At 41.6% G+C, this 12,321-nt stretch overlaps 4 protein-coding genes across 5 annotated transcripts; 3 read left to right on the top strand and 1 right to left on the bottom strand.

The window, feature by feature from the left end:
* Nucleotides 1-228: 228 nt before the first annotated feature.
* Nucleotides 229-2,052, bottom strand: LOC108598880 (regulation of nuclear pre-mRNA domain-containing protein 1B). The gene is made up of 4 exons (XM_017985641.1): nucleotides 1,634-2,052; nucleotides 882-1,576; nucleotides 679-822; nucleotides 229-525 (listed from the first exon to the last, which is right to left on the bottom strand). Exons 1-4 carry the CDS (start codon nucleotides 1,782-1,784, stop codon nucleotides 373-375), a joined length of 1,143 nt encoding a protein of 380 aa, XP_017841130.1. The 5' UTR covers nucleotides 1,785-2,052; the 3' UTR covers nucleotides 229-372.
* Nucleotides 2,053-2,477: 425 nt separating this feature from the next.
* On the top strand, nucleotides 2,478-6,969 carry LOC108599747 (adenylyl cyclase X E). Its single transcript, XM_017986757.1, has 13 exons — nucleotides 2,478-3,322; nucleotides 3,377-3,674; nucleotides 3,739-3,964; nucleotides 4,017-4,337; nucleotides 4,391-4,672; nucleotides 5,062-5,347; nucleotides 5,414-5,589; nucleotides 5,642-5,857; nucleotides 5,914-6,160; nucleotides 6,212-6,292; nucleotides 6,355-6,623; nucleotides 6,673-6,778; nucleotides 6,841-6,969. Exons 1-13 carry the CDS (start codon nucleotides 3,206-3,208, stop codon nucleotides 6,868-6,870), a joined length of 2,655 nt encoding a protein of 884 aa, XP_017842246.1. The 5' UTR covers nucleotides 2,478-3,205; the 3' UTR covers nucleotides 6,871-6,969.
* Nucleotides 6,970-7,028: 59 nt separating this feature from the next.
* LOC108598095 (adenylyl cyclase X E-like) lies at nucleotides 7,029-7,775 on the top strand. The gene has a single exon (XM_017984710.1). It carries the CDS (start codon nucleotides 7,107-7,109, stop codon nucleotides 7,773-7,775), a length of 669 nt encoding a protein of 222 aa, XP_017840199.1. The 5' UTR covers nucleotides 7,029-7,106.
* A 156-nt stretch (nucleotides 7,776-7,931) lies between these two features.
* LOC108599745 (adenylyl cyclase X E) lies at nucleotides 7,932-12,317 on the top strand. 2 transcript variants are annotated; one of them, XM_017986755.1, is made up of 12 exons: nucleotides 7,932-8,083; nucleotides 8,146-8,292; nucleotides 8,339-8,495; nucleotides 8,554-8,897; nucleotides 8,952-9,079; nucleotides 9,131-9,853; nucleotides 10,083-10,295; nucleotides 10,353-10,599; nucleotides 10,650-10,739; nucleotides 10,789-11,054; nucleotides 11,111-11,499; nucleotides 11,550-12,317. In XM_017986755.1, exons 1-12 carry the CDS (start codon nucleotides 7,970-7,972, stop codon nucleotides 12,116-12,118), a joined length of 3,387 nt encoding a protein of 1,128 aa, XP_017842244.1. In that variant the 5' UTR covers nucleotides 7,932-7,969; the 3' UTR covers nucleotides 12,119-12,317. The 2 variants fall into 2 exon arrangements, with proteins under 2 accessions (XP_017842244.1, XP_017842245.1); XM_017986756.1 differs by lacking the exons at nucleotides 10,650-10,739; nucleotides 10,789-11,054; nucleotides 11,111-11,499; nucleotides 11,550-12,317 and having other exon boundaries at nucleotides 10,083-10,299; nucleotides 10,353-10,378.
* The last annotated feature ends 4 nt before the right edge of the window (nucleotides 12,318-12,321 follow it).

Below are 12,321 nucleotides of genomic sequence, written 5' to 3'. Positions count from 1 at the left end.
TTAAATTTTACACAAACGACCAAGATCAATTCACATCAGCATTTTAGCTTGGAAATTAAGCTTTTTCGATTTATGCCTTGCTGGCTAGCGATGGCGGTTCAATGTTTTATGGGCTTTCACGCCAGATGGCGTCAATTGCAATTGCCTGCACAACAGTTACGAGCGCGAACTTTTAAACTAAACAATTTATCTTAATACTAATTACATGTTTTATTTAAACATCAATATCAATACATCAATAATAGGTCTGTTTTGTTTAAATCGGCTCAGAATGCTTTAAACGACATAAAGAGTTATATATATGCAATTTGAAGTAAGAATCTAGTATTTAACGTAAATAACTTGGTGTGCTGCTGTCATGTCAACTTGAAATTAATGCAAGGTATTAAATAGATCCCCAGCTGAGGGTAACGGCGCCAAGCCGCCTGTCACGTCCGGTAATTGCGTTAGATCGGGTAAATTGGATAAATGATCGTGTATCTCTTTCTGTAAGCCCAACATCTTGGCCAGCTTCTTCTTGTGCTCCTGCAAAAGTACAGAACGAAAGAAGCAGCAGTCAAGAAAGAGTTGTAGGTGAAGAGGGATAATTGCAATTATATTGGCAAAACCAATTTGTACATTTAATGCAGAAAGCAAAAGTAAGAATTTGTTTATATAAATATTTGCCAGACAACGTACTTCCAAGCGTTGTTCCGCCTGTGCCAGTAGCTCCTTTTGCTCAGCCTGAAAATCACGCAGCATGGCCGCCAACTTAGTGCGTTCCTCCATCTCGGCAGCAAGACGAGAATTATAATCATTCAGCAAATTCACAGCTTCGTTAACCTAGGAATGTATTTATAGATTAGTAAAGGGACAGATTTAGCTGTGGGACTGCGACGCACCTGATTGGCCAGTAGCTTGGCCTTGTCTTTATCCTCTAATTTGGTAATGCAACTTATCTCTGAAATCTCTGGCGGTAGCTTGGCAATGCGCTCACGCACCAACGCATCACTGGAAGCGGAATTCTCTATGCTTGTCAGCGCCTTGATAAGCTCCTCAGGTTCAGGTGGTTCACCCAGTGGCATATAAGGAGGTGTGTGACCATTTTCCGTCTCGGACGAAGGTGGCTCTACGACAACAGTTGGATGTGGTGTGGTGCGCGAACGTTTTGATTTGGAGTGACGCTCCTCATGCTTGCGTTTCTCGCGCTTCTCTGACTTATGATGATGATGGTGATGACGATGATGATGATGTGATGACTGTTGTTCTGCACCTTCTTCACTTTTGCTTACTTCGTCGGCAGCAGCAGTAGCAGTTGCAGGACTAGCAGCTACAGCTGGAGCTGCACCATTGGGAATCATTCGCCCACGAAAATCCGCTATGGTCTTCGCATCGTAGACACCACGCTCTTGCCATATATTTAAAATGCGTCCCAGACTGGCAAGCAGCTTTTCCGATTTGCAGGTCTCACCTATGTGTGCAAATACTTTGGACAGTACATTACCAAACTCCTTGCCATACTCTGGTCCCTTTTTCTTGCTATTCTGTATTACATCGTTGGCCAAATACATAAACGTTAACTTCTTGGGCTCAATCACTGTATTAATTTTCAATTAATATAACAATTATGTATAAAGTTAGTTTGGTTACGCACCGTTTTGGAGCTCCTTCTGCCAGGTCTGAACAATGACCGCATGGTGTTTGCGATGATGAATTAGCCATAGGGATAATGTTTGTATACTTTGCTGACTAGTGTTTAGTTCGTGCAGCTTTTTAAGTAGTGCACTTTCTGTGAAAGTTGACATTTTAAACGCTTCTGAGTTTTAATTGTACTACCGATACGCGTTTTTCTTGTTGTCTTTCGTTAAATGTATTTTCGCCAACAGCTGTTCTAAAGCGAGTTCGTCAAGTTCTAACCGAGCAAGAGTAGAGTTTGTATTTGTTTTTGTCGAATGACAAGCGGAAAGTTAACAAATTTAGATTGCGCATAACAATAACAAGGTTTTATATAGAAATTTACATGCTACTATAGGTTTTTGTCTAATAACAGTTATTATTGCGGCGGCGTGCTGGTGTCGTTAAGTTAACTAGTGAAATGATACGCTGTTTGACGCGCGGTCGATAATATTGCCATTCACAGTGCAGCGCAGCTATAAGCGTTGCCACATCAACTGCAAATAACGTTTTGTGCGCCCAAGTTTGAATTTGAATTCAAAAACTGTCTTGCACAAAATGCTAATAGTGTAGATAACAATAGCTATTTAGTTGAAATGCAAAAACCTAATAGTTGTTAATCAATCAATTAGTGTAATCAATGTAATCAATCAACTACTCCATGTCGGACAAGCGTCAAACTTTCTGCAAAGCGCTTTACTGCGATAAGCGTTAAGCATACCAAAACAGACAGGTGTCAATTGTTTGGCCCGCTCTCTTGTGCCTCAGTTGGTCGCAGTTGCTCAAACGTAATGGTCGTGTAGCCTAGAGTGGGAAGTGTGTGCCACAGCAGCGAGCAGCAATCGTCAATAACGGCAACAATAATAAAAAGAGCAACAACAATAGGCAGAGCTTATCAGGTGCCAAAGAGTAATTTGTGATACCTGTGTTACTTGTCCGCAGTGTATTGGCGCAACGAGCTTAAGTGGTGTTAATTTTTATTAATTATTATCGTATTTATTGCCGAACGAAAGTGAAGTACGAATTACTTCAAGTGCCTTGCCATTAACAACGTTAACAATAATAAATTACAACAATAGCAATCATAAAAAAAGAATTGCAATGCAGTCCAGTTTGCAATACTTGCAGCTTATTGATAATAATTTTTAAGTTTCTACATTCGTGTGTGTGTGTGTGTATTTGTGTGTGTAGCGATAGAGCAATTGCGTGATTTACAAACCATTAACGCTATCAACAACACATTAGACAAATTGCTAAATTAACTGCTCAGCTAGAAGGAAAGCGGCGAGCACGAAACTTTTAGGAAATACTCATATATTATCCAAAAAGAACACTTACGAGCATATATCAAACTAAACGGCACACTCGCCACGCTCAATCCGCTCGCTGGCTGCTGATAAGCTACACATGGAATAGACTTGACTCAATCGTTGTGTGTTTATGGCAACCTTTGTGTTCAAGTGCTTGGATCTGATTAAAATACCACATGCATTATCCAAATCAAACATGTTAAGGCTTTAAATGCACTTACCGCTGACCAGACCCAGACAATATGAATTCGTATTTCGATTCCGGCATTGAATATAATGGTTCGCAACCCTTTCGCAACAATTTCGAGCAATTTCGCCCACAGCACAATGAAAAGAGCTGGGAATGGAGTTATCTAGTGGTAAGTAGCAGGCAATAATATTATTTAATATTATTTATGCTATTGCCTTCGAAGCTCAAGTGCCGCAATCTGGAGCTGGAGGAGTCCTATGATCTGTATATGCGTCGTCTGCGCGTTGGCTATCTGTCCATATTTGTATTCATTGAGCTGCTGGTAACCATCACTCATGCCTTGCTGCTGCTCACCAGCTCAGATCTGACCTTTGTCTACATAGATATGTGCGCCTATGTGGGCTCTGGTCTGCTCATTTGGCTGATACTCTCCATCAATTTTCACAGCGATCTTATAAGCAAACACATTTGGATAGTTTATGCATCCACCTGGCTGGCCGTGTCCGTTATGGTGCTAATGGGTAGGTTTATCCTTTAACTATCAAGCCCAATGCATTTAATAATTTTCATTTGCCGCCTTCACAGACATTGGCTTAAATATCTACCATGCCACCAGCAATAATGATATTCTGAATCCCATCTACGATGCTTATATATTGTATGCCATATATATGTTTATGCCCATACCTTATATACTGCAGCCGTTTATCCTGGGCAGCGCTGTCACTATTTGCTATATCATTAACTATAGCTTGGTCATTACGTATAAGGAAACGAACCAGAATCAAAATCAAATGCACAGCATTTTCATGTAAGTGACTGCAGTTCGGCTATAATCCTTTGCTTGAAGTGCTTAATTATAGTGAAGCCATCTACCTGAGCTGCGTCAACTGTCTGGGCATATTCTTTCGTCTAATGCGGGATATAGCGCTGCGCACTACTTTCTTGGATCGCCGGCAGTATGTGGAGGAGAATCTTTTGCTGCGCTATGCCAGAGATCAGGAGCGCAGTTTACTGCTAAGCATTTTGCCCGCACAGATTGCAGATCGCTTGCAGGAGGATGTTAGGAATCGCATCGAGCGCTCCAAGCAGCAACAGCAGCAGCAGCAACAGCGCAGAAGTATGCACAGACGCGTGTCCAACAATAGTCAGGCCCTAAAGCGTTGGCGTCAACCGGATCATGGGTAGCTTGTGCTCTTGCTCTACGATTGTTTAACTCTTTAATGTGTTCTCACAGCACGCTCTTCATTGAACCACACAAGGATGTCACAGTGCTCTATGCGGATGTGGTCAACTATACGTATCTAACCACCACGCTGGATGTCAAGAAGCTTGTGGAGGCCTTGCATGATCTCTTTGTGCGCTTCGACATTGCCAGCGAGGAGTATAATGTGATGAGAATCAAGTTCTTGGGCGATTGCTACTACTGCGTTGCGGGCTTGGCTAGTCCTAATGAGGATCATGCCAAGTGCTGCGTGGACTTGGGACTGCGCATGATCAAGGATATACGTGATGTGAGGTGAGCTGAAAATAAATAAATAAAACTATTACATCATTATGATGACTAAATTGGGGGTGTTCCTTAAGTTTCATTCAAAGTATTCAATCAAATTCTAATCAGCTTTAGCAATAGCCCCAATATTTTATGTAGCTGACCCAGTATTTATAAATATGAACCATAAATTTCCCCAGTGTGTCTGTCTGTCCGCGCTAAAGATTAGATTGTTTTACTTTAGATTATCTGTCGTAATATTCTATTGCACTACTGAACTTCAAAGTAATAATAGTAGTCGAAATCTTAACGCAATATTTAGAATCGTTACAAAAATCTGAACAGTATCTATTGAGTTTGAATGTAACTAGCTTTTAATTAAATTGTTTTGCTTTTAAAACTTTTTGTCTTAACAGAGAGAAGCGTCATTTGAACATTGACATGCGCATAGGTGTTCACTCCGGAGATGTGTTGTCCGGCGTTATAGGCGCAGCCAAGTGGCAATTTGATATTTGGTCTAAGGATGTGGATATAGCGAATCGTTTGGAGGCCACTGGCGCCACTGGACGCGTGCATGTGAGTCAGCAAACGTTGCGACTGCTCGATGGTGAATACTTCTTTGAGGATGGCACGGAGAAGGCGCGTGAGGATCCTGTGCTGCAGAAACATGAGATACGCACGTTTCTAATCAAATCGCTGCGCGTGAGTATGAAACCAGCTGGCAAGCTAAAGATATAAGCACCAATGAAACAGTGTGGAAAGTTATAGGCTCCTATGCATGATCCGAGACGCGTGCAGCGCGAAAGGCAGGCCAAGAAGCTAAGCGAGGCAAGCAAGGCCATGTTCATGCACAACTCAACGTTGCAGCAATACAATCAGGTGCGCAATCAGGCCAAGCTGGAAATGTGCCGCGAGCTGGACAAGATGCCCATAGGACGCATACAGTAAGCAGAGCATGCTAAATAAAGTATAATGCATATAAAGTTTTGCTTTTAGAATAACAAAAGTCTGTCGGCGTTCCACGAATCCAACGCAAGATGAGATTGAAGAGGAAACCTTTAGACGCAACATAAGCTCCTTCTGTTTGCTCTTTCGCGTACGCAATTGGGAACTGCAATATATACGCGAGCCCGATGTTATGTTCAAGTATAGCATAGCGCTGACCTGGTTTATCTACTGCTGTTTACTCAGCATACAATTGCTAAGCAAGGAGTAAGTTTAATCAACTTCAATTTGTGCTTTAACATACTTTTATTTATGCCCCAAAGCGCCGAATACCATTACTGGGTTATAGATGCGGTTACCATAGCGCTATTCACCAGCTTGTTGATCGTTAGTTGGTTCAAAAAACTTTGGATAATGTATGTCTCGGATACGGAAACATCGCAGCCGCAGTGGAAAATTAGCATACTGCTCTATAGACTTTCTGACCATATGCAAAGGAGCATTGTACTACGATTTGTCATCTATTTACTGGTTATAGCTTCTTATTGTGTGGTTGCTACTATGCAAGTGGTAAGTTTATCTATTTAGCTCTAATTTATAGCTTAATGACTCCTCTTGCAGGCGGATTGTGGAGACGTTGACGATATTGAGCTGCAACCCGTGCAGAGCATAGAGAAGCGCATGCAGTGCTTTCATCCTTGGGTAAGCTAAAACTCCCTTTGTTTGTTATTGATCCCTTTCAAACACCCTAATTCTTCCCACAGATTCTCACCAACTGCATGACCTTGGTCATAGGCACTTCCTTTCTTTTCACACGCATTCCCTTTATTGTCAAAACCACTGTCGCCGCCTTAATATCCTTAACCTATGCAGTACTGGTGATATTTGAATTCAACTATATATTCGCCAACAGTCCCTCAACTAATGTCAATCTGAATGCTGAATATTCGCATATACTGCTTATCTTCACCACGCTGGGCATATTCCATTTAATGGAACGACAAACAGAGTTTATAGCCAAAGTGGATTACAAGTAAGTTATTGTGATTGTGTTGACTTTAAAACTTTACTAATTGCCGCAGCATTTTGACAGCTGGAAGCGTCAGCTGCTGCAGAAACAGGATGATGCGCTCATCACGAATGATACCATCAAAGTGCTGCTCACTAACATATTGCCATGCCATGTGGGTGAGTTAAAGTGAAGCACATGGAGCTTAGAGAGCTGTAACTAATTTGCATTTTATTATTAGCGGACTTTTATTTATCCAATCAGATTGTAAATGAGCTTTACTACGAGGAGTATCATAATGTGGCAGTTATGTTTGCCTCCATAAAGAATTTCGACACGGACAAAATAGGACTAAGGGTGCTCAATGAGATTATTTGCGATTTTGACGATGTGGTAAGTACAAATAAAGCTATTTCAACTCACTCTTATGCTGCCATTTAATTGCAGCTCAACAAATATGCGCACGGCTTGGGTGTGGAAAAGATCAAGGTGGCCAACTGGACGTATATGGCCGCCTGTGGTCTGGACGTTTCGCGCACCGAGCGGGTGAATGCACCGCAGGTGAAATTCCGCAATGTCTCGCTTATGCCCAATGGCAGACGCAGTCAGTATCGTCCCGCTGGTCCCGAGCAAATGCAGCGCGTTTATGGCAATGGAAGCACGCTGGCGCTGGATCTGGAACGTGGCCAGTACGAAGGCAATATGATAAGCAGCACGCCGCGTTTAAGCAACGAAAACTCTGGGAACAATGAAGAGGTAGTCAAGGTAATGGCGCACTTTGCGTTGGACTTAATGCGCGCCATGAAGCGCTTCAATGCGGAGAATATGCAGTCGGAGTATGAGGGCAGCACAGATTATGGCATGTTAAGAATTGGCATATCACATGGCCGCGCCATGGCGGGTGTGGTGGGCATATCGAAACCACATTATGATATTTGGGGAAATCCCGTGAATATGGCCTCACGCATGGATTCGACAGGTGTGCCGGGCAAGATACAAGTGACGGAGAATACGGCATTAATGTTACGTAAATTTAATATACAATGCAATTATCGTGGCAAAACCTTTGTCAAGGGGCGTGGCAGTATACCGACCTATATACTGGCAACCGATAAAGAATATAAAGGATTTTTGCCACATCAACCTGATAGCAATGAACCTAGTTCAAATTTGTAACTAACTTTGTATTTCTAATGTAAATAATAATAAATATAAATATTATCTTTATATGTATATATAAAAAAACAGAGACACCTTTAATGCGATATAAGCTATAAGCTAATAAATGTCGATACGAAATTAAAGTTAGTTCTATGACAGTTTTGACTAAACGCAGCAAACAGCTTCTGTAAGTTTTAACTAAATTATGAATGGATGGAATAGACGAAAATCGTCCATCTGAAGCTACGAATACACCACAAGATGCTCCCGATGCGGAATATCGTGGAAGTGATGCCAAGGGCTGGGAATGGAAATATTTGCGCGTAAGTAATGAGCATCTTAAACTTTTGATAGTCAAAATAAAATGCTTCATCTATGCAAAAAGGCAAAGTGCAAATTATTGGGCTTGGAGCAGTACTATCAGCGCTATTTAGAGCGTTTCTCAGTGGTCATTGTGGCGCTATTTCTATTTGTTATGGAGCTGCTGCTTCTCACACACATCGTAGTCTTGCTAGTATTAATCGATAGCAAGGTAAGTTGTCGACTCATTAAAACAGCCTTAACTATTTTATGTTTAGACCAACTTTATAAGCGATACGCTGCGCTATATAGCGCTCATGTTAATGCTGCCCTTTGTCGTGTATATTTGCTTTCTGGACCGTTCAGTGCTGAAGCGTTATATGCTATGGAATATGCTAGCGAGTGCTGCAGCTATATTGCTTATATGTCTAATGGGTAAGTACTACATGCTGACTGACAACTTGCTATATTCAAAGCATGCGCTCTTTCAAAGACACTCTGATCGTTTTCTTTGCAAGCCCCACGGATTACTTTAATATAAGTTGTGCTCATGATCACATTTGTATCATAGCCTTATATTTACTGCTACCCATTGGCAATCTACGCAGCAATTTTGTCTACGTCTTGGCAGTTGTGGTCTATGTAATTTATTTAGTTTATATTACGCTTATTGTATATCGCACAAAGCATTTTACTCCGACGTATATTTTTGCCTATGGCATTTATACATTTACACTGCATACGCTCATGGTGGTCAGACTTAAGATTATGGAATATCGTTTGCGCAAGAAACTGCTAAGTCGACATCAGCTTTTGCTTCAGCATCATGTGCTGCAGGTAAGAACTTGTTAGCAGTTTCGTTTGTCTTGGACTTACAGTCTTTTGTCTTAGATGGTTATGGGACAGGAGAAAGATATGATACAGACTGTGTTGCCACAGCAGATAGCACATTCGTTGCAAGAGGAAATACGTAATCGTATTGAGGATCAGCGTTTGGGACCAAGGCACTTGATACCACGGTTTGTAATAGTTTTGGAGTTTTTGGGTTTAACCAAACTTTATTTACACAGCTCGCTTTTTCTGGAACTGCACCCTGATGTTTCCATACTCATGGGCGATATGGTCAACTATACACAGCTCACCACTACGCTGGACGTAAAAGATCTGGTGCAAATCCTGCATGAACTGTTTGTCAGCTTTGATTTAGCTGCCGAGCGGAATAATGTGCTGCGCGTCAAGTTTCTGGGTGATGCCTATGAATGTGTCTCCGGCACTTACAACTACAGTCCCAGACATGCCAAGAACTGTGTAGAACTGGCTCTGGACATGATTAACACCATAGCCGCTATGCGTGAAAACCGTAAGCTTAATATAGACATGCGCATAGGCGTGCACTCGGGCGAAGTCTTTGCCGGCATCATAGGACGCACCAAGTGGCAGTATGACATCTGGTCCATCGACGTGGATATAGCACAGCGTCTGGAACAATACGGCAAGCCAGGCTATGTGCATGTCTCAAACAAAACGCTTGTTCTGCTAAATCGCAAATACGTGTATGAACTGCATGAGAACCCGAAAATTAAGATGGATGTCATATTGGAAAAGGCACATATCACCACCTATTTGATCGGACCACAACAGACACGCACAATCAATGTGCAAACTACTCGTGGGGCGCGTATGAGCAAAGAATCCTTGGATAGCAGACGGTTTAGCATGAAACATGAGATTCGATCAAAGACCAGGCGTGGCATGTACGATGAAGTGGAACAAATGCCAGTGGGTAGATCACAGTAAGTTGGAATAGCTAATCAACAAATACCATTCTAGATAGATAGTCCAGATAGTAGTCATAAGTAAGCTTTTCTTATCATAAATTGTGAGCGACTAAAAGACTCTTTTTCGAGTTTTATTTGTTTCATCTTCCTAAAGGAAGAAGAAAGACTCTTTTAGGTGTTTTAAGTTAAAAGGATCTTCTAATTGCTATAACTTTATCTATACTTTTATTTAAACTTTTGCTAGATTTGCTTGCATTTTCGATCTGTCGAGACAGTCACAGACTCGCAATGAGGATCAGCTCTTCAAAGCTTACATAACCTCATTCTGGCGACTCTTTCGCAATAGTGAGCACGAATGGAGCTTCTTGAAAATGCCCGATATCTTTATTAAATACAGCCTGCTCATGGCTTCATTTACTGGCTTCATGATCTATATCAACATTGTTATTATTCGCTAGTAAGTATGCACTAAGCTGCTTAGTATAAATAACTAATTCTAAAACTGTAATTAAAGCACACAATTTAAGACAATTTGGCACATGTTTTTCATGCTGATTGGACTATTTGTTATTACGTTGGTCTCTTTCTACAAGAAAATTTGGTATAATAGAACCAATGTCAAGACCTGGGCTAGGCCAACGTTCATTTTGAGTCGCTGGCTCTTTCGTGCAGCAGAACTAATCGAGGAGCAGCTTATTGTGCGTTGTTTTGTGGCATTCTTTAGCATATTTATAGTTTATATAATGGCAACATTTACAACGGTAAGCAGCACACAGAAAACATAAATTGATAATATAATGCAGCTTAACAGGTGGATTGCAATGCTGATGCATTTCTAATAAATGTTATTAGGTCTGATTTGGAAAATGGTAAGAAAGTTGAGAAATGCTTTTATCCTTGGGTAAGTCAGTAGGTTATGGCAATAGAATTAAACTAAATTTAAACTGCAGCAAGTGACACATAATGTGGTGCTAGTGCTTGCTCTATTGTTTTTCTTTGATGGTCTATCGCTGGTTTTCAAGACAGGCCTTTCCGCACTTATTGTAACCGCCCATTTGCTGACTGTGTTCGAATATTACTTTGCCTGGCAGCGTACAAAGACAACGAATCTGGGTCTGAATGCAGTTTTTGCGCATACTTTGTATGTCGTTTTATTTTGGGTGCTAACTTTGATTGTGCTGCAGCATTATACTTATATTAATAAAGTGGAATATCAGTAAGTGCAGTCGTAACTAGTTACAAACGAACTACTAAGCAGCATATGCACTTTAGCTCCATATTACGTTATGAAGCTAAGCTGAAGCAAGCCGAGGATATAACGCGTTCAATTAAAATTATAATGGCCAACATATTGCCCGCGCATGTGGCGCAATTATTTTTGGAGTCACGTGATCCCGAGGAGCTGTTCTATGAGAGTTTCGACAAGGTAGCCGTTATGTTTGCCTCCATAGAGAACTTCGAGCCGGATAAGACGGGCTTGCGTGTTCTGAACGAATACATTTGCTACTATGATGATCTATTGAATTGCTATGTGGACAAGTACAAGGTGGAGAAGATCAAGGTGATAGGCTGGACTTATATGGCAGCCTGTGGCTTGGATGCAGACAACTATACGGACTTTTCTTTGGGCCTTGCGCGACGTAAATCCAGTCAGTCTGCTGGTAAGTTCAAGTTATATCAAAGTCAGCTTACTTACCTGATTGAACTGCAGCCAGCTCTGTGCGCTTTGGCACCACCACACGTAAAAGCGGCGAGAGCTTAGACTTAGGACGGCGCGTAACCTTGGAGCATCCACAGCTGGAAAAGGACGATGAGTGTGTCTTGGTCATGACGCAGTTTGCAGCGGATCTGCTGCGCATTATGCATGACATCGAGCTGCAGAACGTCTATCTGGAGACTACGGCGAACAATATCGGGCAGCTGAAGATTGGCATCTCACATGGTCCGGTTATGGCGGGCGTAGTGGGACTCTCGCGTCCACATTACGACATCTGGGGTCATGCTGTGAACATGGCTTCGAGAATGTGCTCCAGCGGCGTTTTGAACTGCATACAGCTGACGGCCAAGTCCGCGCAGGTGTTGCAGCTCTTCGACGTGCGCTGCAGCTACCGTGGACTGATTAATGTGAAGGGCATTGGAGAGACGCCCACTTATTTGCTGGCACTCAACAGCTTTCTAGAGTTTCAACCGCACGATTCGAGTGAACTGGACTTCGACATGGAGGAGCAGGCAACTGAATCATCCGAGCGCGTAACAGGCGGCAGTTCGCAATCGTGCTAACTCTTACATTTTATAATATTTTTATTTATGTTATATATACATAAAGATATATAGATATACGTATAATACAAATACATAAAATTTGAGCTCAATCAGTTACGCATTAGTTTTGAACATATAAACAAGCAATATATATAAGCATAACTTTAACATTTTATAGCGTACTTTGTATGAGAATAAAAAAAAAGCAAAAACAAAAGCAC

Source organism: Drosophila busckii, chromosome 3L, assembly GCF_011750605.1.
Source record: "Drosophila busckii strain San Diego stock center, stock number 13000-0081.31 chromosome 3L, ASM1175060v1, whole genome shotgun sequence".
NCBI lineage: Eukaryota > Metazoa > Arthropoda > Insecta > Diptera > Drosophilidae > Drosophila > Drosophila busckii.
Note: the sequence above shows the minus strand (reverse complement) of the source record. Positions and strands in the feature narration are given on the sequence as shown.

What these genes read in the sequence shown, in the direction of transcription:
- LOC108599745 (XM_017986755.1), top strand. Translation starts at nt 7,970, where the DNA reads ATGGATGGAATAGACGAAAATCGTCCATCTGAAGCTACGAATACACCA. An exon ending in GGGAATGGAAATATTTGCGC is followed by an intron (nt 8,084 to 8,145) that starts GTAAGTAATGAG and finishes CTATGCAAAAAG; the next exon opens with GCAAAGTGCAAATTATTGGG. An exon ending in ATGCCAGTGGGTAGATCACA is followed by an intron (nt 9,854 to 10,082) that starts GTAAGTTGGAAT and finishes AACTTTTGCTAG; the next exon opens with ATTTGCTTGCATTTTCGATC.
- LOC108598880 (XM_017985641.1), bottom strand. Translation starts at nt 1,784, where the DNA reads ATGTCAACTTTCACAGAAAGTGCACTACTTAAAAAGCTGCACGAACTA. An exon ending in CCAAGCTACTGGCCAATCAG is followed by an intron (nt 823 to 881) that starts GTGCGTCGCAGT and finishes ATACATTCCTAG; the next exon opens with GTTAACGAAGCTGTGAATTT. An exon ending in AGGCGGAACAACGCTTGGAA is followed by an intron (nt 526 to 678) that starts GTACGTTGTCTG and finishes GTACTTTTGCAG; the next exon opens with GAGCACAAGAAGAAGCTGGC.
- LOC108598095 (XM_017984710.1), top strand. Translation starts at nt 7,107, where the DNA reads ATGGCCGCCTGTGGTCTGGACGTTTCGCGCACCGAGCGGGTGAATGCA.
- LOC108599747 (XM_017986757.1), top strand. Translation starts at nt 3,206, where the DNA reads ATGAATTCGTATTTCGATTCCGGCATTGAATATAATGGTTCGCAACCC. An exon ending in GGGAATGGAGTTATCTAGTG is followed by an intron (nt 3,323 to 3,376) that starts GTAAGTAGCAGG and finishes TTGCCTTCGAAG; the next exon opens with CTCAAGTGCCGCAATCTGGA. An exon ending in TGCAGTGCTTTCATCCTTGG is followed by an intron (nt 6,293 to 6,354) that starts GTAAGCTAAAAC and finishes TTCTTCCCACAG; the next exon opens with ATTCTCACCAACTGCATGAC.